Consider the following 25,782-nt stretch of genomic DNA (forward strand, 5'->3'; position numbering starts at 1 on the left):
GGAGGGCCAGTAGCATGTTTTTAATCCTCTACCAAAGGTAATTTAAAAGTTTACCGTAGAACTACACTAATAAAATGTTCACACGAATATAGATACACATTAGAAAAACAGGCTATGGAGTCCAGAAGTTGAGCTTAAATTAACATTTTTAGTTTTCACACAGGTACCTAAATAATCTAGTGTGATAAGGGATATTTTTAAATGAATGGTGGTATAACTTACTGGATATCTGTAAGGTAGAAAACATTAAAAAATTAACTCAGGGCCTCTCTGGTAGCGCAGCGGGTTAAAGCACAGCACTAAGAAGCTAAAGCCACTTCCACATGAGTTTGATCCTCGCCTGCCCCGGAGGTGATCCACATGGCATGCCAGGCCTGTCCTGATCCGCCCGTTGCTCCCCTCAGCAGTGTACTTCATCAGTTGGCCTGTTCTGCTCCCCCCACTCTGTCTCTGGTGAATCCTCTCACCGCCTCTGCACCTCTGGCCTGTACTCCAGTTCTATATGCACAAATAAATAAACTTTAAAAAAAATTAACTCAATGGGCCTCCTTGGTGCAGGGATTAAGTGTAAGCCTGTGAAGCTATTGTCAGCCACTGCAGCCTGAGTTTGGTCCCTGGCCAGGGAGCTGACCCACATGGCGTAGCAAACCATTCCTGTCTCCCACTGTGCCTTTCAGCAATGGATTTCAGTTGATCTGCGTGTTCTGTTCCCCATTCTGTCTCTGGTGTGTCTCTCACCCATGTACCTCTAGCCTAGACCCCAATTCTTGTATGCATAGATAAATAAAAATAAATCTTTTTTAAAATTATGTTTATTTTTACATCATTTTGTGCCTTTTTCCATCTCAGTTGTAATCCCCGTGGGCTTCTCATCACCAAATCACCCATGTGCCATCACCATAGTCCAGTGCATTTCCCTCTCTCCCGCAAAAAAATACATCTTTTTTTTTTTTTAATAAAAAAGAACAGCAAGGTATAGACGAGTGTGTGTTCATAGCTCCTGTTCCTGATAGAGACTTGTGCAGTCAGACTTTTCTGTTCTGTTTGAATCTCAAGTTACTTGCAGTTAGTTAGCAGTGATCTAATAATACCTGTATGGTAAGAGATTTTGAGATGGTGGTTCCTTTTAAATCCTCAGTTGTGCTACACCCACATTTGCACAACTTTTGGCTACAGGCCATTAATAAAACTTGAGGTCCTCTCTGGTTAGGACAACTGGTTAGGACATAGTACTACATGCTAGCTGCAGCTGCTTCAGCGTGATTTTGATCCCTGGCCACGGAGGTGGTCCACGTGGCCTGGCAGATCTCTCCTGACCTGCCCGCTGTGCCCCTCAGCAGTGTATTTTGTCAATCTGCCTGTTCTGCTCTCCACTCTGTCTCTGGATTCTCTCACCACCCCTGTACCTCTGGTTTGTACCCAGTTCTGTATGCATAAATAGAATAAATCTTAAAAAAACTTGTGAGACTACATTCACGTAACTTTTACTACAATATATTGTAGTTGTTTTATAACAACTTTTATAATTGCTAATTGTTTTATAATTGTTAATGTTTTGTGCCTGAATTATCAACTAAACTCATAGTTATATATAGATGGGGTAAAAACAATTTAGATAAAGCTTAGTACTTTACAGTTTCAGGTATTCATGGGGTTCTTGGAATATGCCCCTCATAGGTAAGAGGAGATTACTATGTCTGGAATACAAGAACCCTTATAATTCAAGTATTAAACCAATAAAAAATAGAAAAGTGGGTGCTACCTGGTGGTGCAGAGGGTTAAAGCACAGTGACTATGAAGCTTTCTGTAGGCAGTGCAGCCTGAGTATGATCCCTGGACAGGGAGGTGACCCACATGGTGTGGCAGACCATGCCCACTGCTCCCCTCAGCAATATATTTCAGTGGATCTGTCTGTTCTGCTCCCCAATCTGTCTCCCCTGAATCTAACCCCCCCCCCACACCTTTGGCCTGTACCCAGTTGTTGTATGCATAAATAAATAAATCTTTAAAAAGTAGAAAATGTTTAACATTCTACACTAAGTAATACATATAAATGACTGGTGAATCCATTGAAAGATGCTCAAATACTACTAGGTCCAGGGAAATGCACATTAAAACCACAGGGACACTCCTTCATAAAAGATGACTTGTTAATGAGGGAACTCAAAATTCGTAAGTAAATGCCCTCCCTAGTGATGCAGCAGGTTAAAGCACAGCACTAAGAAGCTAAAGCCACTTCAGCATGAGTTCGATCCCCACACCGGAGGTGATCCACGTGATGTGGCAGATCTCTCCTGCCTGCTGCTCCCCTCAGCCCTGTACTACTTCAGTTGGCCTGTGCTGCTACCCACTTTGTTTCTGGTGAATCCTCTCACCGCCCTGCACCTGTGGTCTGTATCTCAGTTCTGTATGCATAAATAAATAAAAGTAAAATATCCGACACAAGGTCCATACTCCACAACTCCCACATAAACTACAACAGGATCCATAACAGTTAAATCTGTGGTGGCTTGTGGTTGAGCAAGAGCTCACTGACTGCAAAAAGGAGCACTGAGATCTGGCCACACTGTGGTACTTACGGGACTGGATTCACTTGACCCTATATACTGTAAGCGATCCAGTCTGTTGGGTATAACCCAATGAACAAACTAGACAAATCGGCACACAGGTATGGCGAGGCAGAATGGCTCCTGAAAGATGCCTGTGTCCAAATCTGTAATTCATCTCGTGGCATAGGGAAACCCAAGTCTGCTACTGAGCTGACCTTAACGGTCCTTACTGCATTATGCAGTAAGTGTGCCCATCATAAGCGCGTGTCTGGAAGACGGGTCTGCAGCCGGGAAGTCTAGGCTCCCCCAAACGAAAGCTTAGCGCTGACGAGTTTGCGCTCCTTAGGGCGGGCTTACAGGAGCCCGCGCGGGACGTTGTCAAATCGGGCCTGGACATACCACGTCCCATTCTCATTCCCTTCCCTCAAGACCAAGTACAACGCCATTGAAATGCATTCTCGGTTAAAATGACATCTCCGCCAGACTCGCTCGCAGGACACATCGTGGGCCACGCCCCTGTCGCCCTCTGCCCTTTCCCAGGCGGAAGTGGGGGCTGCCGAGCAGCCTGCCGGGGTCGTAGTTCGCGCGGCTCGGGCCAGCTGACGCATTTCCTGAGCGCCTCCGATACTGGCCGCCTGGCTGCGCGGCGCCGGGACCCGCCCCTGCAGCCAGGTCTCCTCTGGCCCCCGCCTCCCAGTTGGGTTTGTGCGGAGATGGCCATTAGAGTCCGCACGGCGGCCGTCTGGGTGAGTCTTGCCTGTTCGGGTTCCGTTCCGCGCGGGGGGCGCCGGGCACGAGCGCCAGCGCCACCCTGTTCCTGACAGCGGCCTGTGTCAGGCTTTTCCTCAGAAAGGCAGCTGGGGGTGTTGGGGGTGGTCACGTTTCCTTTCGGTGTTGGGAGGTTTTCTGTTCTCTATATGTGTACCCGGGCTGAGGCGCAGGTACCGGCAGCGTCGCGGACGCGGCGCCTGAGACGTCAAAAAACGGGCATTGTCCCGGTCGTCGCCCGCCTCGTCGGGGCTCTGGCTTTCCCCCCACCTCTCCTAGTTCAGAGGATGCCTGACGGTGGCGCACTTTACAGCTTCTCTTGCCCCACTTTGTAGCTTGACTTGGAGTCAGCCCAAGGTAGCTTGGAGAGATAGTGAGGCTGGGGGCGTGGGCGTGAAAGGGTTCGCGGGAAACCGAGCGGAGCGCAGAAAAGGCGATTTACTGAAATCTGCTGTTGAGAGCCGTAGCAGCAGACGCACTCTTCGGGAGGAGGATTTGGGGCTCCTATTAATAACCTTTTTCTTAAGGTTTTTATGACTGAGGGAGATGGTTCAGGCGTTATTTGGTGGGATGTCTAATCTTGGGTGTTGATCTTTAACGCAGAACATTTTCAGACCAAGCTTCCACATTCTGGCCAGGTTCCCATAGCAACCTTATCAGTCCTGTTTATCTGTTCTAGCCTCCCAAACCTTTCTGCTGGCAAGGAGTGGGGTTTAGATTTAAGCTTATTAAATGATACATTTCTTAGATATTTAAGAAATTATATGCTTGTTACTTATTAAAGCAATTTTTGTTTATTGTTCCCTTATTGCTGGCCCTTGTGGCAAGTACTAAGATTTCAAGCATTATTTGTTCATGACTCTGCTGTGGGTTGGTGTGTATGATGGACAGGAACATGTACAGTCACAACGACAAATAAGCAGACTTTCTAAGAGCAGGCTATGGGATTACAAGGGGTACACACAAGGTGAGTTTTGGAAGTCAATACACCCCAAGAGATGAAGTTACTAAGAAATTTGAAATAGAGCTATAAGAGGTGACTGAAGTGAACAAAGGACAGAAGGTCATCCTAGGAAACGGAAGCTGTGTGTAGACTTAAGAGGCTTGTATTTTTTCATTAAAATGATTTTGTTAGTCAGGGTGAGGGGTATCCCGGGAGCCCCAAACCTGTACACTTTAAATGGGTTCTGCCATCTGCCCCATCAAGACAAAACATAAAAGAATTTTAATACAAATGGTGTGCATAGAGAGAAGAGAAAGAATATAGGTTCCATTCACCCAAAGTCACCTATCCCCTTGTGGGTAAATGTCCAGCCCGACAGGGTTGGCCCAAAACCGGGGCACTTAGGCTGGAAAGTCTGCCACAGTCTTAAAGCCCTTCCTGGTTTTACTCAGAGGAAAGGGGAAGAAGGGGCCAGGCAGGCCTGGAGGGAAAAGAACAAAATAAAAAACTCAACCTAGATAAAAGCTGCCACTGTCAGCCTCCCCATGGTCTCTCACATCTCTGACTCTTCCAAGTATCTCCTTTCATGTCCCCCAAGTCCCTGGTGCAAGTCCAAAGCCAAGAAGCCAGTGAAGCTTCTTACATGTATTTCTGGTCCACCTGCCTTCTCCTTGTCCTCTTATTTCTAGTCTTCTCTCTGCCTAGCTCTACCTTTCCGTAGAGTGGGACAGAGAAGCTGGAACCTCCCTTTCCATGGGTATCACACTGGTACAGGTTCTGGAATAGGCCTCCTTCCCTGCTACTCGCCATTAATAGCCTCCCTCCTTCCTGTCCTTCTTTGTCATTCTCACAGCCTGAATCTTTTTTGTATTTCTATTCCAGCATCTTTCCTTAAGCAAATATCTATGCTTTGGGAAGGAAGCATTTGGCTAATCATTCAGGCCCTGGAGACCTTAGGTGACCATGTATTGTCACTTGTCACTTGTAGGCCTGAGCCTGATTGGCATGGCTCAGGCCCCACTCCAGGGGTGCTCTCCTGGTAGGGGGACATATTTGTTGGTGGCTTTGGAGCCCTACAATGAAGTCCAGCAAGTAGCCCCCTGGTTTCCCAATTGCCTTGACTGGGAACTGCCCCTGCAGTTGTTTCACTTCTGCTGTAGTCTGAGGCTTGTGAGAAGGCCTTGTCTCTGGGGTTTTTTGTGCTGACTTGTAGGTTTTCTGTGAACCTGTCCTTTATATTCTGGTAGGTCTCATTTGTTGTCATGGGAGGCTTATTGGAGATTGAAATACTGCACTCCTATCCTGATTTTACCTTTCTTTCAACACAATTAAAAGACTCAATAGCTAAGGGGCTTATTCATGGGCATCTAGATGGTGAGAAGGAACTAACTGGAGCACAAACTGTCATTCATTAGTAAGTCTCATAACACTGTGTTCTCTCTACCTGAAGCAGATTGTTTATTCTCTAGCATCTGGCAGTGACTCCTGTTTAATGGCCGCCTGCAGTGTTTTAAATATGAAAGGGGTGGTTGCAGTCTTGGGACTCCCACAGGCCTGCACTGTGTGTGGGAGGACATGGTATCAGGGTGTTAGGTTCTCTTTTTTCACTTTGTCTCACTTCTGCCCTGTAGGCACACTGACATTGACTGCTCACAACCCTGGCGGCCTCATAGGGTCACTAATATGAGTTTGCTTTTGAGTCTGCAGGTCCCACCTATCCAGGGACAATACAGTTCTGGTGACAGGATCAGGGATCTCCCAGGTCAGGAATCCACCTTGGGTCAAGAGACCCCTGACCAGAAGCTGCTCCATGGAGGACCTTGGCAGGGGCACATGGACTGCTGGACAAAGCAGGTTCTGGAGTGGCTGCTTATTTCCCAGAAGCAGCCAGGAACCACCCAGCCCCAGGTAAATTGAAGATTCATTCCCATTTATTTCATCATTTCTTTCATTTACTGCTGTTCTTTTTTTTTTTTGGCAAGGAGAGGACTGGGGGTGGGGGAATCCTTAGGTTCAAGAGTTAATATCTTCAGTTTAATGGCCTAAGGCCTAATTTTTTAATAAAGATTTATTTATTTATGCATACAGAACTGGGGTACAGGCCAGAGGTGCAGGGGTTGTGACAGGATTCACAACCAGACAGAGTGGGGCCAGAACAGGCAGATCGATGAAGTATACTGCTGAGGGGAGCAACAGGAGACACAGGAGAGGCCTGCTGTGCCATGTGGGTCACCTTGAGAACTGGCATTGATGTGACTGTGGTCAGACTCACATTGCTGTGCTTTAACCTGTTGCACTGCCAAGGAGGGCCCAATGGTCTATTTATTATCACTGGTTTGTGTGAAGTTCCCGCTTACCCTTATTTGCACATTTCCTTGTTTTCTTGTATTTTACTACCTTCCCCTCAACTATGTTGTGTTTTATGGGTGTCCATTTGTTTACATGTTTATAAAATGTGTGTTGTTATTGTTCTGTATGTATTTTTAATTTATGCTTTTGGTTTTTTGCTAGATTGAATACATATTTTGTTAAGCTCCCAGCTATCAATAGTGTTTGAGTTCCACATGCTTCATATTCTTAGCCAACACTATTGTTAGTCTTTCTAACTTGAACTACCTTGGTGCTTGTATAGTTATTATGAGTTTAATTTGCATTTCCTGTTGACTAAAGAGGATGAGTAACTTTTGTCATGCTTGTCATTTTATTAACTTTTTTGGATAATATTTCTAATTTTCTTTTTCTTACAGATTTTATTCTGAAAGCTTGTTAGAAATTCATACTCTGGGCCCACCCTGGTTGCACAATGGGTTAAAGTACAGCACTGCATTCAAAGCTGGCGTCAGCTGCTTCAGCGCAGGTTTGATCCTTGGCCAGAGAGGTGGCCCTCATGGCGTGGCAGACCTCTCCTGTCTCACCCACTGTTTCCCATAGCAGTGTACTTTGTCAGTCTGCCTGTTCTGCTCCCCACTCTGTTTCTGGTGAATCCTCTCACTGCCATTGTACCTGTGGCCAATACTCCAGTTTTGTATGCATGCCAGGATAAATCTTTAAAAAAAAAAAAAGAAAGAAAGGGGCTCTCCCTGGTGGCGCAAAGGGTTAGGATGCAGCACTGCAAGCTAGCCACCCCTAGGGGTGATCCACATGGCACAGCAGACCTCTCCTGTCTCACCCGCTGCTCCCCTCAGCAGTGTACTTTGTTGATCTGGTTGATCTGCCTGTCCTGCTCCCCACTCTGTCTCTGGTGAAGCTTCTCACTGCCCCTGCACCTCTGGCCGTACTGTACCCCACTTCTGTATATGTAAATAAATTGAACTTAAAAAAAAATGCAGATTTTAAGGTCCCACTTAAGTTCTGTTATATCGACTCTTATTTTTTTTTATTTTTTTAATGAAGGGATCTAAGTTTTATGAAGCTATACCTCACATGCCATAACATTTAACTTTTTTCGACTCTTATTTTTAACAAGATGCAGGCATTCTTGGACATTGAAGTTTAAAACAAAATTGATACCAAATTCAGATTTTATCTGGGGTGTTTCTTTTATTTCCAACATTGTATTGGGAAACTTTCAAGCATAGAACTAAGGTGAAAGGATTTAATAGTGAACATCTGTGCTGCCATCAGCTAGAATTTTTCCACTCACATTTTATTGTACAGGTGATCCTTGAACAACACAGGCTTGAACTGCATGGGTTCCATTCATATACAAACTTTTTTCATATTTCAAATTGTTTTGATATTTGTAACAGTTTGAGAAAACTTGCAGAAGAAACCATGTATCCTAGAAATAGTTAAAAAAAAATTGGTAAGGTAGGTTGTGCTTGCATAAAATATATGTAGATAACAGTCTAATTTGTCACTTATTAGCATAAAGTACACACAGATTTATAATAAAAAGGTAGTGTTGTCAAGTCACACAACCTCAGATGGTACATTCACAATTGTAAGGAACATAAAACAAAGTGCAGCATTAAATCATAACATTCATATATGCCTATTGTACTGCTGCAATAATTTCCAGCCACCTTCTGTTGCTGTTGAGGTATGCTCAGATGTTGAGAACTTAAACCTGTGACGCTGGTTATCTCTTGTGTATGACAGTGAGTTGTAACCTCTTCCCATGTGTTTAGTGCTCCACTGGAAACCTGGAGCGAGACTGGGACGCATCCAAGGTGTTCCCAGTGATGCTGGAAATGTTCCCCAGAAGAAGAAAAAGTCAAGTTGCTTGATATGCGCAGTAGATTGAAGTCTTAACTGTGTGGCCTGTCATTTCATGACCATCGAATCCAGTTTAAGGGCCATTGTAAAAATAGAAAAGGCTGTTGCTGTAGCTGTGCCAACAAGCATGATAACCTTACACTTTGTTTGAAGAAAGGTTTTTCCCTTTTTTCTTTTATTTCCCACTACCACTGTCACTGCAGACCCTAGCCAAGAAGCTAACCCAAATAGTGCTGCAGGCCTCTGCTGTCTTACGTGCTGCTTCCTGCGATGGAGTATTTCAGTGGATCTACCTGTTCAGCTCCCCACTCTTTCTTTGGTGAATCTTTTCCACTCGTACCTCTGGGCTACACCCCAGCTCTTGTGTGCATAAGTAAATAAAAAGATTAGGTGCTGGTATATGTGTGGATTTCTGGACTTTCAATCCTGTCCATTGTTCATTTATCTTCTGTTTTCTTTTTGCTAGTACCCTATTGTTTCTTAATATCATTGCTTTATAGTGAAGTAATATGATACCTCAGTTTCTCTCCTTTTTTCCTTAAGATTGTTTTTGCAATTCAAGGTATTTTGTGATTCCAAATAAGCTTCAATATTTTTATTTAATTTCTTAGAAAAATATTGCTGGCCGGCCCTCCCTGGTGGCGCAATGAGTTAGGATGCAGCACTGCAAGCTGGCAGCAGCCGCTTCAGTGCGAGTTCAATCCCCTGCCCTGGAGGTGATTCACATGGTGCAGCAGACCTGACCCGCCCCTTGTCTACCTGCTTGTTATGCTCCCCTTTCTGTCTCTGGTGAAACCTCTTACTGCCCCCATGTACCTCAGTTCTATATGCATAAATAAATCTTTTTTTTAAAAACAAGAAAAAATATTGCTGGGATTTTGTTAAAATTGTGTATCATTTTAGGTAGGCTCTTCATTTTGATTCTCTTGATTTTCCCCATCCATGATCATGGAATGTCCTTCCATCTCCTAATGTTTTTATTTAAATCATTTAATAATATCTTAAAACTCTTGTATTTTCTACCTTTGTTAGGTTGATTCTGATGTATTTAATTCTCTTTGAGTCTCTTATAAACGGAGTGCACTTAGGAATTTGTCTGCTATTGTTGGGTAGAATGTTCTGGGTATTTTAGATCTAGTTGGTTCATTGGTTTTCTTTATCTTTTTTTTTTTTTTTTTTAAAGATTTATTTATTTATGCATACAGAACTGGGGTTCAGGCCAGAGGCTCAAGGGTGGTGAAAGGCTTCACCAGAGACAGAGTGGGGAACAGAACAGGTAGATCAACGAAGTACACTGCTGAGGGGAGCAGCGGGCGGGTCAGGAGAGGTCTGCCACACCATGTGGTCACCTCCGGGGCAGGCGGGAATCGAACTCATGCAGAAGCGGCTTTAGATTCTCAGTGCTGTGCTTTATCCCGCTGCGCCACCAGGGAGGGCCCTTCTTTATCTTTTTTAAGAAAGATTCTTACTGTTTATTTATATAGAACTGGGGTACAGGCCAGAGGTGTAGGGGTGGTGAGAGGATTCATCAGAGACAGAGTGGGGAGCAGAACAGGCAGATTGACAAAGTACACTGCTGAGGGCGCAGCAGGGAGACAGGAGAAGTCTGCTGCACCATGTTGGTCACCTTGTTGGCCAGGGATTGAACTCCTGCTGAAGCGGCTGCGACTAGCTTCATAGTGCTGTGCTTTACCCATTGTGCCACAGGAAGGGCCCTTGTTTTCTTTTTCTTACTTTGTATTATTGAATAGTAGATAACAGTTTACAAATACGAAAAAATACTTAAGTTCTGTCACTGTTTATTGCACATATTTTGTTGATCTGTTATTAGTTGACTCACTGTATATAATTGCTGCATATTCTGTGTTGGACTTAAAAAAAAAATTATTAGTGGGCCCTCCCTGGTGGTGCAGCGGGTTAAAGCACTGCACTAAGAAGCTTAAGCCAATTCCACATGAGTTCGATCCCCACCTGCCCCGGAGGAGTTCCACATGATGTGGCAGACCTCTCCTGACCCGCTCGCTGCTCCCCTCAGCAGTGTACGTTGTCGATCTACCTGTTCTGCTCCCCACTCTATTCCTGGTGAATCCTCTCACCCTCCGCATCTCTGGCCTGTACCCCAGCTCTGTATGAATAAATAAATCAATCTTAAAAAAAAAAACAAAACAGCCCTGGGTCTTACTTATTAAAAAAAAAAAAAAAAAATTAGGGCCCTCCCTGGTGGCACAGCGTTTTAAAGCACTGCACTGAGAAGCTAAAGCCACTTCCGCATGAGTTCAATCCCCGCCTGCCCCAGAGGAGATCCACATGGTGTGGCAGACCTCTCCTGACCCGCCCGCTACTCCCCTCAGCAGTGTATGATGTCGATCTGCCTGTTCTGTTCCCCACTCTGTCTCTGGTGAAGCCTCGCCACCTCTGAGCCTCTGGCCTGTACCATAGTTCTATATGTACAAATAAATAAATCTTTAAAAAAATTATTAGTTTATACATAAAAGAGCTGGGGTGTAGGCCAGAGGTGCACTTGTGGGTTAGCTCCCAGGCTAGGAATCAAACTCAGGCTGGGCTGTAGTGGTGATAGCCTGAGACTTAAACCCTAGTCCACCAGGGAGGCTCTAGCCTCTGTCTTCTGATTGGAGATTTCAGTTCATTTTACTTTTACAGAAATTAATTACTGATGAGGATTTTTGTCACTTTGTTTTTTGTTTACTGAATACTTAACAGCTTGTTTCTCATTTATTGCATTACTATGTTGGTTTAACCAATTCTTTGGGTGAAATGTTTTTCTCATTTCCTTTGTGTTTTCTTTTAGTTTCTTTGATTGTCCATTACATTTGCATGTGTCTAATTTTGTTCTCCTTTGCAATGCTGAATGCTTCTTGTGGGCATGATTGTCACTCATTTTTATATCATCTGCACCTAGTATTGTATGTTGAATGAAAATGTGACTGATTTAATGCACATTGATGGAATTTTTCAAAACATTTTTACTTTTTTCATACACAAAGTAGAATATACTAGACATCCTTTGCTGTAAAATAATTGGAGATTGAATGGATATATGCTTTTTCAGGGACCATTGTCCTTCATGGATGTGTTTGTGGACTTTACTTGGGAAGAGTGGTGCTTGCTGGACCCGGCCCAGAAGTACCTGTACCGGAGTGTAATGTTGGAGAACTATGACAACCTGGTGTCCTTGGGTAAGTGCCACCTCCCTGAAAAGAGTGTATGAATTCTCTAAGCTTCCTGTTCTTGATTGTTGAAGGTGGGGTAGCTTCAATGAAATATTTTAAAGGTCAGAGTTTCTTACTCTCCCTTTGACATTAGAATATAACATTAAACCATCTACTTCAAAGCTTTATCATGCACTCACTAATCTGAATCTTCCCCATTCTTTAGAGATCATGAATCTTAGGTACTTTGAATCTGTGACTTTCCATTCACAGGGTATCAACATAACAAACCCAGTATCATTTTCAAGTTGGAACAAGGAGAAGAACCATGGATGATGCAGACACAAATCCCAAGTCAGGGCCATCCAGGTAAGTAATGAAGACATTGTATCTCTTCCTCTTTATTCAGAGTAAGTGTAAATCTCACGTGATATTTCCTTCTTTGTTAGTTAATCTCTGCCAGTGTCATTTTCCTTCTTTCTTGCTCTTGTAGTACTCATTATGCATTGAAGCAGGCTTTTTTTTTTTTACCTCATTTGGTGGAGCTTTTAGACCCCCTATACTGTCTATTTTTTTTTTTTTAATTATGTGTGTAAATGCTTTATATTCTGTATCAGTAGAAGTATTCCTGACTTCCTTCCTTCCTTCCTTAATACCCATTGGGAGACTATATCCCTTCTACAATATGCACTTAAATGCACTGCCCCATCCAAGTACATTCCTGCACCATTTGCTGCTCAGTTATTCTATGTGAAGCCTCCGCCATTTACCCCTTCCCTGCCCCTTACTCATGTGACACCCACCAAAACTACTCTCACTCTGTATGATGAAGTACTTGTTCTCATGCATCAGCAGTCTTCTGTTGCTCTTCTCTTTGCATCCAGAGGAGTCTTGCCCTGCACTGTCCTTGTGTATTGTAACTTTTTTAAAAAGATTTATTTATGCATACAGAACTGGGGTACAGAGGTGTAGGGGTGATGAGAGGATCCACCAGAGACAGAGTGGGGAGCAGAACAAGCAGATCGACTAAGTACACCTTTTGAGGGAAGCAGCGTGTGGGGTCAGGGGAGGCCTGCCTCGCCATGTGGGTCAGCTCTGGGGCTGGGGCTGGAACTCGCACTGAAGTGACCATAACTCACTTGCAGTGCTAGGCTTTAACCCAGTGTGCCACCAGGGAGGGCCTTGTAACGTTTTTTTCATGCATACAAGAGCTGGGCTGCACGCTGGAGGTACAGAGGGTGAGAGGATTCACCAGTGACAGTGGGGAGCAGAACAGGCGGATTTATTGAAATACACTGCTGAAAGGAACAGCGGGGAGACAGGAGCGGTTTGCTGTGCCCTGTGGCTCGGTGCCCTGGTCAGGGATTGAACTCAGGCTGCAGTGGTGACAGTGCTGAGACTTCTAGGCCACCAGGGAGGCCCTGTGGTTTGTAGACTTTTTTTTTTTTTTAAAGATTTATTTATACATACAGGGTACAGGCCAGAGGTGCATTGGTGGTAAGAGGATTCACTAAGACAGTGGGGAGCAGAACAGGCAGATTGACGAAGTACACTGCTGAGGGGAGTGGCTGGCCTGATAGGAGAGGTCTGCTATGCCATGTAGGCCACCTCCCTGGCCAGGGATCAAACTCACAGTGATGCGTCTGTGGCTAGCTTTGCACCATCAGAAAGGGCCTGCCACCCTGACATTGTAAGCTTGTCAGCATTTGCTCAGATTCCCTCCCTTCATGTAACTGGTGTTACAGTCCATTGGGCACCTGAAGTGCACCAGTAACCATTAGGATAAGATTCTTCCTTCCCACATAAGTTTTTTTTTAATCAGATTGTAAAACTGTTAGAGACCCCTAAGGTTTAAAGTGCTGGAACAAGGAAAGCCCCCTTAAGTTTGTGACTAGAAGACGAGTCAACATGGAATGGAAGACTGGCCCATTTCCAGACTGTGATGACCTTCCTTATAGCAGCAAAGCTGAATTTAAAGTAGAAAACAGGTGTGGGAACAAAACAATAACACAGAGCCTTGGCTGTAAATGTGTGCCTAATTAATGCTGAATACCAAGAGAATAAACATTATCTTATAACTAACCTGAAGGGGAGTACACTTTTGTCTCAACAAAAATGGCTGGTCACTTGGGATGCTTGGGAAAAGAAGCTTTGTTTCCTGAGTCCCATTCTTTTCAACCCTATTTTGTATCTGTTATTTCTTATTTTCAAGGTTCTTTTGGATTCTTCTCTCAACCCTGTGCACCGGAGCTGGGTTTCAGCATGAAACCTTTCCCAGCAAGCCACATAAGACTTGCCATGTTCATAAGCTAGATTGTTAAATATCCCCATCTAGAAACTCCAGCAAGGGAAATTGGGGCCATCATTGTTAGTTCAGATAAATCACGTTTTATCGTCTAGGATTTAGGGTTAAGTTGGGGTTGCAGGTGGGTTCCCATTTTCTTTATTAAAGCACATGACCTTAAAGATGGTTGGAAGGACATACCAGGTTTGTGCTCTCCAGGGAACGGGCAGGAGAACTGTTGGGTGTAGGTAGCATTATTTAACTTAAGGTATCTCTGGTTAGGCAGCACCCAGTCACTCTCCCTACCTATCTGTCTTTTAAAATACTTTGCTTGGGCCACTCTGTGGTTGAGTCTTAGCCCTATTATTGCTGTGGAATAAATTCAATTCCTGGCCAGAGAGTTGTCCCACACGACACAGCAGATCTCTCCTGTCTCCTTGCCGCTCCCCTTAGCAGTGTATCTCAGTAGATCCGCCTCCTCTGCTGTCCATGATGTCTGTGGTGAATCCTCTCATCCTCCACTCCCCACACCTCTGGCCTACCCCAGTTATTCTATGCAAAAATATTCTGCCACTTGCACTTTTACCATGTTCTGCATGAATGCAAGTCTAGGATCCCTGTTCCCAGTCAGACACAATGGTACTTCTTTCTCCTCTGGATACCTGTAATTAAAGATAAACTGTCCAGGGCCCTCCCTGGTGGCACAATAAGTTAAAAGCACAGCCCTATGAAGCTATGGCAGCCACGGTGGCACAAGTTTGATTCCCAGCCCACGAGGTGACTTTTAAAAAAAAAAGAAAGATAAGCTATCCACATAAAACTAACCACACAAAAGCAGAAGTACAGACTAGGCAAAACATGAGACCTCCATTCTGGGAGAGCAGCAGCAGTGCACATACCCAAGTCATGGCTTACAGTTTAGTAAAGCCCTGGGTGGGTAGCTTTGCCAGGCTTTATGCTGTGGTTGTGGTCTATTGAGTTGTTGGCTATGTTCTCTGAACATAATTTCCTTTCCTGTTGTTGTCTGTGGCTAAACTAGACATTCTCTTCAGGGAGAATGCTTTCCGATAGCTTCAGAATATCAGAATATTGTGTTTAATTTAAAATTTAATTATTATAAACAACTGAATGAAGCCATAGATAAGGAAACCTAGCAAAAATAACAATGAGTATGAACAACAGAAGACCTAGAAGAATGAAACGGAGGAATTGTTAGGACAGCTTTAGAGCCTATGAATTCTGAGAGCCTGTAGGGCACTGTATGACAAACGTAAACTCAGATTCTAGGACAAAGGTTAAATTACTAACTGACCTATTGTTTTTTAAATTTTTTTAGAAGATTATTTATGCATACAGAACTGGGGTATAGGGGAGATGATAAGATTTACCAGAGACAGAATGGAGAGCAGAACAGGCTGACTGAGATGTACACTGCTGAGGGGAGCAGCGGGCAGGTCAGAAGAGGTCCGCCGCGCCATGAGGGTCACCTCCTGGGCGGGGATGGTACTCGCACTGAAGCAGCTATAGCTTGCTTGCAGTGCTGAGCTTTAACCTGTTGTGCCTGACCTGTTTTCTACTTGTTGGAAAAGTTTCTGATTTGGACCATGTCATGACATATTCATATGTTGTGGCCTATTGGTCTGATGCCTGTCTGACCTTGTTCCATGTCTGGCTACGGTCCACCTGGCACATGTGAAAGTGCTTGTGTCTGAGGGAAAGCCCTTGGAAACCAGGGCTGAGAGCCAAGAACATGGACAGAGGTCATGCGGGCGCAGCCCAGCATTTCAGTAAAGATAAACAAAGAGCCAGTTAAGAAAAGAAATCCTGGTTGTGTGTGAGGAAGCTGCCCAGTACTGTTATGAGGAGGAAGTGCTGGGAAAAAGTAAAATGTATACAGATCTTAATTAAAAAGTTATGCTTTTGCTGAAGCTTGGGAACTAGGGGTATAAAATGGGATGCCTAAAAGTAAAATGCACTGCTTGCTCGATCTTGCAGTCCCCCATCTGGTGTTGTGATTCACAGCTGTGTCCCAGATCCTGGACCCACAGTGGCCTTTCTTCTACCTAGGGCCTCTGCCCCTGAGTGCGTGGCCTCTCTATACACCTATGTGTATAAACAATTTGGACAAGGCCCTCCTACATGACTGCCTTGAGACAGTGGTCCACGTCACCAGATGCCTGGGGACACCTAGGTAACTGTTGATTGATTCTGTGGTCAGGGTCCGAGATGGTCTGGGAGTAGCTTGAAAATTACACCAAGCATCTGCATGGGAAGTTCTCCCTACATATATGGTGGATATTTCCTCCCCTGTTCCCCATGTAATTGATATCTTTTGATCCCTTTGACGTCTTGTTCCCTGTAAGGATATATACCCTTTGTTTATCCTGCCATTGTGAAAAAATAAGTCATGCATGTTCACTATTAATAAATAGCAAGAGGGCTTTTCATTGGATTGCAGCAGCTTACCTGCAGACCTGCTCTACTACTCATCTCAGGAATGCTCACAGGGATGTATGGGTGTGTCCCTATCCTCCAGAGTTATGCTCTCCCAAATTGTGTTAATCAAAAGTTACCATACTCACTTTTTAATGCATTCAGTAGGAGTGGGGCTACTTTGAGTTTGAAATTGTTGTTTGGGGCAGTATAACCTGAAGATTGTTTACAAAAGAACAGGGACTAATTATAGAAGGTAAGGAAAGTTGGAATGGTGTATTAAGATCTTCTGTTTGGGCCTCCTTGGTGTCACAGGGGTTAGTCTCAGTGCTATCACCTCTAGATCTGAGTTTGATTCCCCCACCAAGGAGCTGACCCACATGGCACAGCAGACCTCTCCTGTCTCCCCACTGCCCATCTTAGTAGTGTATTTCAATTGATCTGCCTGTCCTGGTCCCCATTCTTTCTCTGGTGAGTCCTTTTACCCCAGCACCTCTGGCCTACACCCCAGTTCTTGTATGCATAAATAAATCTTTTTAAAAAGATCTTCCTATTTACTCTTTCCAAACCTGACTGCTTCTATGTTGTCATTATATTCTGTTTATTGTGTTAGCCAGCACATTATTTTGGAGCAGTTTGATATACTCATTCTCTCTTCCATTTAACCTGCAATCCTGTGTCTTGTTTTTCTATCTAATTTGTATCTTTCATTTTCTGTTACCTGCAATGAACATTCGGTCCACCCTGTTCTATTCTTCATTCCCACCTGTGAGAAAACTACTGGCTCACTTGTAGCTCTTTGTTAAGATATTCATCTTTATGTATATAAGTAACGTACACTGGGCCTTTCTGGTGGTGTAATGGGTTAAGGCGCAGCACTGTGAATATATCTGCAAATACTGCAGCGCAAGTTCAATCCCCGGCCATTGAAGCTGACCCACATGGTTCAGCAGATTTCTGTCTTGCCAGCTGCTCCCCTCATCAACCTGCCTGCTCTGCTCTCTGCTGTCTCTGGTGAATCCTTGTACCTCCCACACCTCTAGCCTGTACCCCAGTTCTTGTTTGTGTAAATAAAAAAAAACTTTACAAAAATAAATAACCCACATACTATCTGTATTTTGATTTTTTTCTACCAAGGGGGATTACCCAGGACTAAAGGGAGAGAATTTAATTCTTTTATCTCTCTACTTATTCCCCACTATAGTATTCACATTGTCAATTCTCACACTCTCATCATCCTAATAAAGTTATTTTACACTTTTGGTTAGATCAGCCTTCAGTTTTACATTTTTGCTACTATAACATTTCTATGCAAGTATTGATATCAAATAGTTAATTTTGCTCATAAATCACTAACATATTTCCATTAATTTAACTCTGGATTTCTTCAGGTGTCTCCCTATTCTTTTGAAACATTTATTTGAATTACTACTGACAACTGTATTTTACTGGTAACAGCATTTGCATTCTTTTCACTTGTTCCAAAGTAACTCAGATTTTCTCAAGACCTGTGTGTTTTTTATCCTGAGCTCACCTTTTGATTCATTTTCTTTATTCTGTATTCTCTCTCATTCTCTGGTTTGCTTTGTAGGATCCTCACTTTCAGTTGCTTCCCACTGAAGCATCTGAACATGCTTATATTTTTCTTAGGAATGCTGTTTCTGTCTTGATCTTAATGAGAAATCATGATGTTCTAACTTTTGATCCATTATGAAACTGTTATTTTGGTTTCTCTGAAAGGGTAGTAATACTTTCTGGTCCTCAGTGTTCCAAAATACCATCATGATATCTTATGTGAGCTTTTCTTTCCTTTTATTTATACATACATACAAGAACTGGGGTACAGGCCAGAGGTGCGGGGAGTGAGAAGATTTACCAGAGACTGAGGGGGATCTCCTGAAATACACTGCTGAGGGGAACAGTGGGGTGACAGAAGAGGTCCACTGCGCATGTGGGTCAATTCCCAAGCCAGGGATTGAATTCATGCTACAGTGACTGGCAATAGCTTCATAGCCCTGAGACTTTAACCTCTGTGCCACTAGGGCAGCCCATGTCAGTATATTTTAATTTATTTGTATGAGTATTCATGGAATTTTACTCCAAAGAGGAATGTAAACTAATCTGTGATGATTACTGCTGTTTCTCCAGAGCTTTGGTGTGCTTGCACATGATAGGTGACCAGAAATTATTTCCTGGATAAACCTAATGATTAGATTCTGTCCTGCCTTTTAATATTTTGCTCATTTTCTCTTGTGTCTATTTTGTCATCTTTAGTATGAAACAGCTTTAACTCAGAACTCTATTAATCATCAGTTTCCAATGTCTGTCTTCAGTTTTTTAAAAATATTCAAATGGGCAGGTTTATTATAAAAAGTGAAGTCAAGGATGCTTGTCCAGACACAAGTGAGCAGAAGTAGCTTTCCTGGAAAGAGACAGGTTTGTTAGGAGAGAGGTCTGCATAGTCAGAGGTTTATAGTCTTTAGAGGAGAGCTGCCTTTGCTGCTCTCCAAGGAAGAAGCTTGGAGAAGAGAAACTCCTGCATAGTTATAACCAGGTGGGGGAGCTGCTGCCTGCCTTCACATTTTGTTTTGCTTTGTTTCTGCCTCTGTCCCACAGTTTGGGTATATTTATATTTATGATCAGACTTGGTGTCAGAAGGTAAAGAATAATCTCATGAAATAGCATTTTTAAGTGAAATTTATGCTGTACTAGTATCATGTTGTTTATTTATAACATAGCTAATTCTTTTCATTTCTAGATAAAGCCTGGGAAATTAATCATATGGAATGGCATCAGGAAAATCAAGGCAAGCTGGAAAGTATGACAAAAGGCTCTGAATGTACAGCATTTGGAAAACTGTGTCTTCTTAATACAAATCATGTTTCCTTAAAAAAAAAGTTTCATACATGTGGCACACATGGAAAGTGTTTGAAATATAACACAGATGGCTCTAGTAATTATGTTGAAAAGAATCCAAATGGGTTTAATATGCATAAACAAACTGTTATTCGAATAAAATGTTCTGAAAGTGACAAATCTGGAAAAACCTTCAACAAGAAGTCACAATTACTATGCCAACAATTGTATATAAAAGGAAACCCTTTTGAGTGCAGTTACTGTGAGAAGACCTTCAGCAGCAAGCCATGCCTTATGCATAAACAAACTCATGGAGAAGAAAAACCTTACAAATGTAATAGATGTGGGCAAGACTTCAGTAGCAAGTCCTACCTCAGTGTACATCAGAGAAGTCATACAGGAGAGAACCTACATGAATGCTGTAAACGTGGTAAATTCTTTAGTACGAAAGATCAGCTTGTTTCACACCAAAGAACTCATTCCAGACCAAAACCCTATGGATGTAATGAATGTGGGAAAGCCTTTGGTTTGAAGTCACAGCTCATTATACATCAAAGAATTCATACAGGAGAGAAACCCTTTGAGTGTAGTGAATGTAGCAAAGCCTTTAATACAAAGTCAAATCTTATGGTACATCAGAGAACTCATACAGGAGAGAAACCCTATGGTTGTAGTGACTGTGAGAAAGCCTTTACTTTCAAGTCACAGCTCATTGTACATCAAGGCATTCACACAGGAGTCAAACCATTTGGGTGCACTCAGTGTGGGAAAACTTTCAGTTTGAAGTCACAACTCATCGTTCATCAGAGAAGTCACACAGGTATGAAACCTTATGTATGCAGTGAATGTGGGAAAGCTTTTAGGAGCAAATCATATCTTATTATCCATATGAGGACTCATACAGGAGAGAAACTCCATGAATGCAGTGAATGTGGAAAAACCTTCAGTTTTAACTCACAGCTCATTATACATCAGAGGACTCACACAGGAGAGAGTCCATATGAGTGCCGTGAATGTGAGAAGACCTTCAGTCGGAAGTATCAGCTTATTTCACACCAGAGGATTCATGCTGGGGAAAAGCCCTATCAGTGCAGTGACTGTGGAAAAACTTTCGGTTTGAAGTCACAGCTTATCATACACCAGAGAACTCATACAGGAGAGAAACCCTTTGAATGTAGTGAATGCAGCAAAGCCTTTAATACAAAGTCAAACCTTATTGTACATCAGAGAACTCATACAGGGGAGAAACCATATAATTGCAGTGAATGTGGAAAAACCTTTACTTTTAAATCACAGCTCATTGTACATCATGGAGTACACACTGGGATAAAACCCTATGAATGTAGTCAGTGTGGAAAAACCTTTAGTTTGAAGTCACAGCTCATTGTACATCAGAGAAGTCACACAGGAGTGAAACCCTATGAATGCAGTGAATGTGGGAAAGCTTTCAGGAGCAAATCCTACCTGATTATCCATATGAGAACTCACACAGGAGAGAAGCCACATGAATGCAATGAATGTGGGAAATCTTTCAGTTTCAACTCACAACTCATTGTACATCAAAGAATCCATACAGGAGAAAATCCCTATGAATGCACTGATTGTGGGAAAGCCTTCAATAGAAAAGATCAACTCATTTCACATCAGAGAACTCACATAGGGGAAAAACCTTATGGGTGTAGTGAATGTGGGAAATCCTTTAGTAGCAAGTCATACCTCATTATACATCTGAGAGCTCATTCAGGAGAGAAACCATATGAATGTAATGAATGTGGAAAAACCTTCATTTGGAAATCACTGCTAATTGTACATGAACGTACGCATGCAGGGGGAAGCCCTTATAAATGCAGTCAATGTGAGAAATCATTTAGTGGGAAAGTGCGTCTTATTGTGCATCAGAGAATGCACACAAGAGAGAGACCCTATGAATGCAGTGAATGTGAAAAAGCCTTTATTAGGAAATCTCAGCTCATTGTACATCAGAGAACTCATTCAGGGGAGAAGCCCTATAGATGTAATGAATGTGGAAAAGCTTTCTCTCAAAAATCAATTCTTAGTGCACATCAGAGGACTCATACAGGAGAGAAACCCTGTAAATGTGCTGTATGTGGGAAAGCCTTTTGTTGGAAGTCACAGCTCATCATGCATCAGAGGACACATGCAAATGAGAAATGTGATGAATTAAATATAAATATTTCCTCTGAAAAGCCAATTCACAAGGAATTCCAGCAACCTCATATAGAAAAGAAACTCACTAAAGGGGATTATGTGTTATACCAGACAACTCATACAGAATAGAAATTTAATGAATGCACAGAATGTATAAAGTTGCCCACAGGAAGTTGTGGTTTTTGACATGTAAAAATATCAAATGCTTACAAGAAACTGTAAATTCAGTAAGCCCTTGAAGGGTTTCAGCAGCAAGTCATGCTTTTAAAATGTTTATATAGGTGAGGAATTACATGAATGAAGTGAATATTGGAAATTAATTTTACCAACATAGCATTCCTCAAACCAAAGCAAATGTTAAGTACACCATTGAACATTGGAAGTTTTGTTTTATTGAATGTATTTTAATGAGGGAAAATAGAGAACCAAGTGAATGGGCCATTTATTAAAATTACAAACACCTTAGGTATCAGAGACTCATACCTTGACAAAACCATGGTGTTATTTAGGGAAATTTTTCATTTAGAAATGACAAGCCTCTAGAAAAGTAATAATCCAAGTGACAACCTATGACTGTCAAAATGGGGTAATGGCTCAGCTAGAGAGTTCACTTGAATATCTTTATTACTTTTGAGTAATTTCCCCTAAAAGCTATTATAAGGGAAATTTTGTTCTTGATATTGAAAAATATGAGGAAAATATTGGAGAAAATATTCAACTAAAGTGGTAGGAATGTTCATAACAGAAAATACTCCTTTTTAGTCTGTAAATAATTGCAATGATCAGGACAAGAAGTAAATCCTCAACTAATGTGTTTGGTAGGTTTTCAGAAACTAATAGTAAGGAAAATGGTATATAATGAAATCAGGTCCTTGAATAATGTTATTTCAGTGTTTGTGATCCTTTCTTAATTTTACTATGAACAGTATTGAGTAAAGGAACCTTGTTTAAAGACTTGCTATACTTCATAGGATTTAACCTTCATGTTTAGATTTATCTTCCTCCCTATACTATACTATGAGTTTCTATGATTTAGAATTTTACTTGTGAATGCCACATGAAGTAGATAAATTAGATACAACACCATTTCTTAGGCATTTCTACTTTGTAATAACATTTTAAAAAAAGATTTATTTATTTATACTGAACGGGGTACAGGCCAGAGATGTGGAGGGTGAGAGGATTCACCAGAGACAGAGTGGGAAGCAGAACAGGCAGATCAGTGAAGTACCCTGCTGAGAGGAGCAGCAGGTGGGTCAGAAGAAGTCTGCCACGCCATGTGGATCTCCTCTGGGGCAGGCGGGGATCGAACTCATTCGGAAGTGGCCTTAAGCTTCTTAGTGCAGTTCTTTAACCCGCTGCGCCACCAGGGAGGGCCTGTAATAACATTTTTAACTGTTTTGTAACTAGAATATTAAAAATACATTTCTGTATGACAAACCTCATATTTTCTATCTTTTATGTTGGCTAGGCAGCTGTCTTTTTAGTTATATAGATCAACATATTACCCACTTATATCTGTGTGCCTGAAACTGCATGTTCTCATTGGTTAGAACAGCCTGATATCCTTTTAGAGCAGTACTCTTTGCCTATGTGTAGAGTCATGACAGGATCATTCAAGGTGTCCATCAAGTCAATTTTATGATCATTAAAGTAGGCTTTATATGTTTGATACACTCTATAAATACAGAAAAGCAAAATGAACTTAGGTTTTCTGGGAGTTAATTGATGCAATTATTCCTTCAACTTAGATTAACAGCTTTTTAAAATTTTCAGTGTTTATTCTGGTTCACTTTTTCTTTTAATTTTTGAGCTATCTGGTATCCTTTAAAAAAATTTAGTGATACATTTAAGTCATTTTAGGTGATACTGCTAGAATGTATATGTATAGCTATAAAGTAAGTGTTTTGAAGTTTTCTGCTAGTTGCTTGCTGACAAAGTTTTCTTCATGGCCTCACCAGTTTCCTTAAGTGAATGAATGACCATTAACCTGGAGAGTGGGGCCTTTGTAAAACACCTTCGGGCTATCTTGGGGAAATATGAGGATTCAAAACAAAGTAATTCTGAAGTATTCTCTACTTTTGTACTGTTCACGGGGATCTCATTTCTTACTCAAAATGTTTCTTTCTTGAAGGGCTTATGTAAGTTGTCCAGTAGTTATTGTGTTCATCTCATTGTACAGGGTCTAATATTCCCAGAGATAACAAACGGGTGAATAATGATTCACAGAAGGGAGAAATTTATCCAAAGAGGGAATTTAAGATATTTGCTAAAGCATGTCTCCTAAATCTGGAAAAGATAGTAATATGTGTTTTGTCACTGATGTTCCAACTAACATGCACATATAATAAAGAGCAAATGTAAGGCAAGTCTATACTCGGTTTACTACACCGCCACCCTTGGCACACCTACACTGTTGTGGTTGCTGTATCCTATAATACAAAGTGCACATGCCATCTTGCTCAGGAAGGCAAGTGTTGATGTCAATAATACTCGGCAAGTAAATTTTCCGTAAATTCTATCATAAATACTAATTTTTTTTAAAAGATTTATATATTTATTTATACAGAACTGGGGTACAGGCCAGAGACAAGGAGGGTGAGAGGAGTCACCAGAGACAGAGCGGGGAGCAGAACAGGCAGATCGAGGAAGTACACTGCTGAGGGGAGCAGTGAGCGGGCTAGGAGAAGTCTGCCTCGTCATGTGGATCTCCTCTGGGGCAGGCGGGGATCGAACTCATGTGGAAGTGGCTTCAACTTCTTAGTGCTGTGCTTTAACCCGCTGCACCACCAGGGAGGGTCAAATACTAATTTTTTAATGGCACTAAAATATTTTATCTTGTTATGGAGTATTTTTGATGCCACATTCATCTCAGCCTGTCCCCTGCCTTACTTTAAAGAAGAATCTCCAGAACACTGCCTGGAACTTAAGATAGCAGGGACTGTGAGACCCACTGTTGGGTCCTTGCTCTAAGAGGGAAAGCTGGAACCCTGGGTGATGGTTGGGCACTGCTGAGCCCTGGTCCCCTGGAGATTCTTGGGTGGAAAGACTTGTTCAGCCCTCTAGCAGAGCTGTCACATGAGCTGCCCCAGAAAGAAAGGAGCAGTTTCTCATACCTCAGGTTGCTTTGCTGGGGTTGGGATGGGGTTATTGCTGTAATCTTAGTTTGAAGATCCCGCTTCCTGTTTTCTGTACCCACCTGCTCAGCCTGTCTCCAAGCAAGGACAAACTGCTGAATCCCTCAAGCTCTTGTTTAATGCCCCTCCTCCCTGCAGTCCTGCCCCATGCAAGATCTGTCTCCCTTACTATATCAGGGGTCTGTTTTCCAGGATGTTCCTCAGAAGTTCTAGAAACCCACTGTCTCAAGTGCCTAATCTCCCACAGCTATAGTTCCCACACTAGAATGCAGATAGACATTCTGTAGGTCACACATCTCTGAAGAGGGTCTTAACCATGGGCCACTTAGATGCCTTGGGGCAAGAACTGAGCCTGTGGTGGGATTAACTCCTTGGAGAGAAGAGCTGAGGGTGAGACCAGTTGATAGGCAATGCTAAGTGGGCTTCCAGAAGGCTTGGAAAGGAATGTGCTACATTTCAAAGGTTTTAAAAATGAATACCAACCACAGAACTGAGGCTTATAGCAAAGGGCAGGTGGCAGGAGGGAGGGATGAACATGAGAGGATGTGAAGGTTCGCAGGTGATAGGCAGGAGAACTAGGGACTAGAACGATGCAAGAGATGGTTTTTATTGAATAACAGTACACAAAATGAAGATAGCACTTGTGAGGCTTGTATCAATCACAGTGCCGTGTAGAAAGGGCCTGTAACTACGTTTTACCAAAGGAGAGACTATGCCAGCCTTATACAATTGTTAAGAACTGAACTGGGGCCCTCCCTGCTAGCTCAAGGAGTTAGAAGCACAGCACTGTGAGGCGGTCTGGAGCAGCTTTGGCACAGGCTCAATTGTCAGTCAGCCAGGTGGCCCACATGGTGGGGCAGAGCTCTCCTGGCCTGCTCACTGTCCTCCTCAGCAGTGTATTTCAGTAGGTGGGCATGTTCTCCCCACTTTGTCTCTGGTGACTCTTACCCCCACATCTCTGGCCTGTGCCCCAGTTCTTGTATGCAAAAATAAAAATCTTAAAAAAAAACTGAACTGAGCCTCTGTTCAAGGTAGCCCAGGTCCAGGAGGTGGTGAACATGCTTTTAAAGTGCCTTCTATGTTAACAGTGGGATTGCACACGGTGGTGTACTGCAGGCACAGGCAGGCTGCTGTTGGAGCCTCTGCTAAAAGGAGCTGAGGGCCCTCGGTAGTGGTACTGGAAGCTATCACCAAACACTGCCTTCCTCCAGTCAGGGAGCTGACCCACATGGCGCAGCAGACCTCTCCTGTCCCA

General features: G+C 42.7%; 1 protein-coding gene across 3 annotated transcripts; it reads left to right on the top strand.

Annotated features, from left to right (window-relative positions):
* The first annotated feature begins 3,174 nt into the window (after nt 1-3,174).
* On the top strand, nt 3,175-22,557 carry ZNF268 (zinc finger protein 268). 3 transcript variants are annotated; one of them, XM_012730902.1, is made up of 5 exons: nt 3,175-3,295; nt 5,968-6,168; nt 11,549-11,675; nt 11,922-12,017; nt 19,124-22,557. In XM_012730902.1, the coding sequence occupies exons 1-5, from the start codon at nt 3,263-3,265 to the stop codon at nt 21,517-21,519; spliced, it is 2,853 nt and encodes a 950-aa protein (XP_012586356.1). In that variant the 5' UTR covers nt 3,175-3,262; the 3' UTR covers nt 21,520-22,557. The 3 variants fall into 3 exon arrangements, with proteins under 3 accessions (XP_012586356.1, XP_012586355.1, XP_012586354.1); XM_012730900.1 differs by lacking the exons at nt 3,175-3,295; nt 5,968-6,168 and adding an exon at nt 7,043-7,117; XM_012730901.1 differs by lacking the exons at nt 11,549-11,675; nt 11,922-12,017; nt 19,124-22,557 and adding an exon at nt 7,008-7,192.
* Nucleotides 22,558-25,782: the final 3,225 nt, after the last annotated feature.

This window comes from Condylura cristata, unplaced genomic scaffold (assembly GCF_000260355.1).
Source record: "Condylura cristata isolate star-nosed mole 26May11 unplaced genomic scaffold, ConCri1.0 scaffold00029, whole genome shotgun sequence".
In the NCBI taxonomy this organism is placed as follows: domain Eukaryota; kingdom Metazoa; phylum Chordata; class Mammalia; order Eulipotyphla; family Talpidae; genus Condylura; species Condylura cristata.

Coding starts and splice junctions, on each gene's coding strand:
- ZNF268 (XM_012730902.1), top strand. CDS start 3,263: ATGGCCATTAGAGTCCGCACGGCGGCCGTCTGG. Junction 6,169..11,548: donor CAGGAACCACCCAGCCCCAG/GTAAATTGAAGA, acceptor ATGCTTTTTCAG/GGACCATTGTCCTTCATGGA. Junction 12,018..19,123: donor CCCAAGTCAGGGCCATCCAG/GTAAGTAATGAA, acceptor TTTCATTTCTAG/ATAAAGCCTGGGAAATTAAT.